The 6,359-nt window shown below is 44.8% G+C and overlaps 1 protein-coding gene across 1 annotated transcript; it reads left to right on the plus strand.

Annotated features, from left to right (window-relative positions):
- Positions 1-4,513: 4,513 nt before the first annotated feature.
- On the plus strand, positions 4,514-6,359 carry LOC310862100 (thyrotropin-releasing hormone receptor; the record flags this gene model as incomplete). The annotated part of the gene is made up of 2 exons (XM_083769837.1): positions 4,514-5,191; positions 5,979-6,359. 2 exons carry the CDS (start codon positions 4,514-4,516, stop codon positions 6,357-6,359), a joined length of 1,059 nt encoding a protein of 352 aa, XP_083625963.1.

Consider the following 6,359-nt stretch of genomic DNA (forward strand, 5'->3'; position numbering starts at 1 on the left):
TTCTTCCTTGGTTTTTATTTTGACTCGAACGGGGGGTGGCTCCCGATCATAGACTGTAACGGTAGCCATCTTTTTATTAAATGGGACTATAATTTTCCAAAAAGAATATCATGACATGAGAAATGAGACTTTAAACTAGTGACTGGAAGCAGAAAGTATTCATGACCATGTTTATTAAGGTAATACAGTCTAGGTGAAGTTGGGCCCAAATACATGGACCTCTATGGAGATATGGGGTTTTTTGGGCCCAATGACAGCGCCACAACAGGCCATTATATGAACTTTCAGGAAGTCCCGATTTCCTTAGTGGCTTCACAAAATATCTGTCTGACTGTCCCCCTGGTTTGGACATTTTTTTTGCAGAAAGCGGCCTCCTGGAGGCGCTATAAGAGCCAATGTGAAAACCTTGGGGCAGAGGATCAGCTGTGGCATTCAGGGAGTGTGTGTGCAGAGTATGGCTGCAATCAAGCCAACGGTGCCAGAGATTAGCTGTCCACAGACGGACACACGGACGGACACACACACGGACGTATGGACGGAGTGCAAAACATACTCTCTCCCCATGCCTTCGACCTGGTGGAGATAATAAAGATCTATCTATCTATCGATTGGGGTAATATGTCCCTGCGACATACTCACTATAGTGTCATGTTCCAGGGGTGTAGGCTACTTGTATTTGCATCATCCCAAAGGGGCAGCTCCTCCTGACCTAACAGCCATATAGGCCTAGGTCACAGGCCATATATGAACCATTTGTTCCCAAGACTGCCTATAGTCTAGTGCCTACATTACTCACTAATGTTGAAGTTATGCTCATTTTTCAATAATGATATTTGTTTAGCACGCAACGCTGTCACGCAACAAACTACAAATCAGACATCAAACTGTTTTGTCACGAATCGTTGGACTGAACCTGAACCTTTAGAAATGCTACTATAATTCATATTCATAGAATATAGAACCCAGCTCTTTATGGTCTATTGTTAATCCAGCCACATCTAACCATTATTATTTCAAAATGTCACAGTCTTTGTGAAGAAGATTCACTTTGCGATTGTGTAGTCTGGATATTGAATTATTCATGCATTTCTGGTAAAAAATAAATCTTCAAGTCAATGTGCTAAATAAAGAGTACTATTTGTGTGACAGCAGCGATTTGGAACCTTTGAACTATGCAATCATCACTCTATCATCACTACCTATCTACTCTATCTTCAACTCCATCACCATTCTTTAAAATATGTATTATCAATCAAATCCAATGTGTTGAAAATGTATAAGCCGTCAGTTCAAAAGAATGATTGACTGTTCAAATAAACCGAAACCTAAAGACGGCTTCTCTTGTCAGTTATGCATAGGATCATTGATTTATTGACCCAGTGCCAGACTCAGAGTTTGTTATAAAATAACAAATGCGACATTGTGTGCCTTTCCCCTGTTGAAGTCTAACAGAATATACATCTAGGTATTGTGCACATATCTCCTGTAAAATAAGCCCTGAAAGGCTGTAATCTGCTATTCTCCTCTGACTTAGCAAGTCATAGAAAACCCGTTTTTCACACTCGTCTGTCTTGCATTAGTATTCATATGTCCTGTGTAGATAAAGGGCTCAAGAGCTCTCTAGGGCCAGAAGGACTTTAAGTGCTTCATTAGAATGTGTTGTCTGATCTACAGATGGTTACGTTGTCTGATTAGTTTGGCCGTAAAGGCTGTAACAACATGGCAACGAGGCTGGCTAGAAGACTTTAAACATATTAAGTAGCCTTGGGAACCAACGCTTCCAAAGGCTACTTAATGTTAAATGTTAATGTCTTAAATGTTCTGATGAATTGAAAATGGTGGACCCTATTGTAAACAAGTGTAATAATTATGCTTTATGGTGTAGTCCACATTTATCAGTTTTTGTATTGAGTTGTGCTTGAAATGTACTGTAATTCTGCAAACTGTTCATAAATACTTCAATCAATCAATCAATTCCTGAGCCATTGGTCCTATAGGTCAGGAGCCTATCTCCTTTTTTGTAGCTGTGAGGCAGCTTGATGTACAAGTACACCCTCTGTACAGTACATGATGCCAGTGGTGGATGAAGTACATATACTTTGGTACTGTACTTGAGTATTTGGATACTTACAATTTTCACCCACTTCCATTACATTTTTTTTAAGGGAAATGGTACATTACTGTATGAATTGACCAGTTAAGCCCTATTTCAAGCTGAGGTCTAGTAGGCCTATGTCGCAGGGACTTACCCCCGATCCAACCCTTGATGCTGAGTGCCAAACAGAGAGGCATTTGGGTACCATTTTTATGCAGCCAGGGATTGAACGTCAAACAAACGGATGGCTGCTTAGAATACGTTGGGCTTCAGCCTGTTCCTTTTTTTGGTCACTGTATGAATTTTATCGTGAGAAGCGGTTGGATATCTAGCCTACATGTGTGATGTTCTCTCACTCTTTATGCACACACATTATGGTTTGTTTATGGTTCATTAATAACGATTTGACAGCTCACAATGTATTGCGCTGTTGTGACACGTTGATCTGCTATGTTTGCTGAGTGTTTGCCTATAGTGACAAGCCCAGAAGAAGGGTGAAAAGTGTCAGTGGTGCTCGCCTGCTTGGTAGTTAATATCTGAAGTAGCTGGTGAGGTGTTGAATTGCTGGCTATCTTCTGTGTTGAACAATAATGACAGGGTCTTTATCATGGGAGCCATGGGAGCAGTGGACACCACGGTTGGCTGGAGGCTGGAGCACCAATTGATTTTGAAGTAGGTGGTTCTATGTGGCAATGCATAGCATTGTGGATATAGTCTGTCAGTGTGTGTGTGTGTGTGTGTGTGTGTGTGTGTGTGTGTGTGTGTGTGTGTGTGTGTGTGTGTGTGTGTGTGCGCACGCACGTGTGTGTGTGTGTGTGTGTGTGTGTGTGTGTGTGTGTGTGTGTGTGTGTGTGTGTGTGTGTGTGTGTGTGTGTGTGTGTGTGTGTGTGTGTGTGTGTGTGTGTGCGCACGTGTGGGTGTGTGAGACAGACAGACAGACAGACAGACAGACAGACAGACAGACAGACAGACAGACTCACAGACAGAGAAAGAGATAGACAGAAAGAAAGCAAGAGTGAGTGAGTGAGTGAGTGAGTGTGTGTGTGTGTGTGTGTGTGTGTGTGTGTGTGTGTGTGTGTGTGTGTGTGTGTGTGTGTGTGTGTGTGTGTGTGTGAGAGAGAGAGAGAGAGAGAGAGAGAGAGAGAGAGAGAGAGGGGGTCTTGGTGGTTAGTGTGATGTTTATAGGAGTGATCATTTCTGTTTCTTAAACCCGGAGGTCTGCAGCTCTTCTTCAAGGAGCTATTTGAGTCCGGCTCTTTGCAGAACATGGATAATATGGTAAGCTCTTAAATTTCATTTTCTTAAGAGAGTTGTCAGACGTTAAATTATGAGTGCCTCAACTCTAATTTCTTCATTAATGAAGAAATGAATCAATGTCTGTGTTGTGTCTTTGTGTGGAAATAAATAAAAATTAAAAAAGAATAATAACCATATGAATCCTAACATCCAAACATTCAGCAGAAATAGGCGATCATTCAACAAACATAATAGCTACCGTATATTGTTGTCCAGCTATTTTTAAGATATTTGGTGTAGAGGGAAAATAGGGAGGGGACCAAGTGGGGACCCCGACCAACAGAGTAGTGTTTAAGTGGTGTTTCATGAGTGTTTGTTCTATCTATGCAGGAATTAACAGAAACATCTAATGCTATGTGTGTCACAATCTGGTGGCGTGGTGAGAACCCAAATGCAGGACAGCGAGGCAAAATAGTGTTCAATTGATTGGGAATTTAATACTAGTGGACAGGTTGAACACAAAACCTTACAAAGAAATGATGCAACACAAACAATGATCCAACAAGAACTGACTGGGGAACAACACTAATATACACATGAGGGTTGATTACACATGGAAAACAGCTGGGAGGACAAGAACATAGAACAACTAGAACTAGAAATAAAACACCTAGAAAGACCAAGTCTGTGACTGTAATAATGTCCTTACATTTCCCTCAGTGAGAAGGATTGTGTTAATATCTGCTTTAAAGATGGGGTGCCATCGTTTTGTACTTTTTCTGTTTTGCATGTGTCTATGGAGTCAACATTACTCTAGCCTCAAAGAGAAAAGAAAAGCCTGGGAGAGACCTCCTGGAAATGGGGTGCGTAGCGTTAGTACGACGTCCCAATATTACATCATAAACCTAACCTAACCCTAACCGCAGGCGGAAGCCTCGGGTGAGTCTTAACCGGCCACATATGTCGGGGTGCTGTTAGGACATTGGACCAAATGCACCCTAGGTGCAATAGAACACAGTTTGTCAGGAAGTAACAGTGTGAACACAGTATATTTTGTCTAATTCTTTTATAGGCTTTTTGCTTCATGGCCCTGATGATTAACTGAAGTTGATGGACACCATGGACACAAACACCACTATCGCTCACAACATAAACTCCAGTCACGTCCTGAACTTGACTGAAATGCCGCTGAACCCAGTGGAAGAGCAGGTGATAACGATCGTTTTGACGATGCTCATCTGCGGGGTGGGAATAGCCGGAAACGTCATGGTGGTCTTAGTCGTGCTGCGTACCAAGCACATGGTGACCCCAACAAACTGCTATCTGGTGAGCCTGGCCATTGCCGACCTCATTGTGCTTCTCGTCGCCGGTTTACCCAACATCTCTAACGTGTTGGCCTTCTGGGTGTACGGTTACACCGGCTGTGTTTGCATCACCTACCTGCAGTACCTGGGCATCAACGTGTCGTCCTGTTCCATCACGGCCTTCACCGTTGAGCGCTACATCGCTATTTGCCACTCCATAAAGGCTCAGTTCATATGCACAGTCTCCCGGGCCAAGAGGATCATCGCTGGCGTGTGGGTCTTCACGTCGCTCTACTGCATCATGTGGTTCTTCTTGGTGGACACGGAGGAGAGGGTCTACACCAACGGCGTGGTGGTCACCTGCGGCTACCGGGTCTCACGGAACCTCTACATGCCCATCTATTTCCTGGACTTCACCCTGTTCTACGTGGTTCCTCTCGCCGTGGCCGTCGTGCTGTACGGATTCATCGCCAGGATTCTGTTCGTGAGCCCGCTGGGTTCGCATCTCAGCGAGAGAGGCTCCGTGCACCAGGGGCCCGGGGCCAACAGAGGAGAGAGAGGCTCCGTGCACCAGGGGCCCGGGGCCAACAGAGGAGAGAGAGGCTCCGTGCACCAGGGGCCCGGGGCCAACAGAGGAGAGAGAGGCTCCGTGCACCAGGGGCCCGGGGCCAACAGAGAGAGAGGCTCCGTGCACCAGGGGCCCGGGGCCAACAGAGAGAGAGGCTCCGTGCACCAGGGGCCCGGGGCCAACAGAGGGGCACTCTCGTCAAGGAAACAGGTACCCACCAGAGAGACAAACCCACGTCACAGCCCAAAAGGAATAGAAAATAAAGTGACTTCTGAGAAAGTTGGTCATAAAATAAGTTCAGGACGTTTTCTGGCCTTTATATAAATAGTCAGTGTAGGAGTCGGGGTGTGACATGTCACTCCCAGACTCTGTCTCTCTATATGACTATAAATAAATGCCAGAGAACAAGGGTCCACCCAGGGACCCACAGGAATCCAACCGGTGTCGCAGAGCCTACCGTATGGTACAGTACAGGCCTTAACCACAGCTATCGGTGCCCTATGTTAAAATATTAATGATTGTCATTAAGTGGCCTATTTCTGGTAACTGGAAAATTTTAACATTTGTTATAGTATCAAGATTTCTCCTAATAGATTTCCCACCTTTTCTGCGTATCATCTGTATGCTATTTTTGTTCAACTCGTTTTAACATATCATGTTTCAATGACTCTGCCCAAAGGGCTTGCATACTTCTTATCCATCAGGATAATTATTTTATCACTCCTAATTGTCATCAGACGCTATTTCTCTGTATCTCCTTAATTAAAACCTCCAGGTGACAAAGATGTTGGCCGTGGTGGTGGTTCTGTTCGCCCTGCTGTGGCTGCCGTATCGGACGCTGGTGGTGGTCAACTCCCTGATGGACCCGCCTTATCACAACACCTGGCTGGTGCTCTTCTGCCGGATGTGCATCTACATGAACAGCGCTGTCAACCCGATCATCTACAACCTCATGTCTCAGAAGTTCCGCACCGCCTTTCAAAATCTCTGCAGGTGCAAAGGCCAGGGCGAGAGTGTGAGCAAGTACAACTTACCCATGTATTACAGTGTTATCAAGGACTCGTCACACAAGAGCACTGAGCCGGTCCGGAGGCAGGAGAGCAAGAGATTCAACCTCACGGATGATAACACAGGCATGGCATTCAGTATCACCTGA

This window comes from Protomyctophum parallelum (assembly GCF_964188405.1).
Source record: "Protomyctophum parallelum genome assembly, chromosome: 7".
NCBI lineage: Eukaryota > Metazoa > Chordata > Actinopteri > Myctophiformes > Myctophidae > Protomyctophum > Protomyctophum parallelum.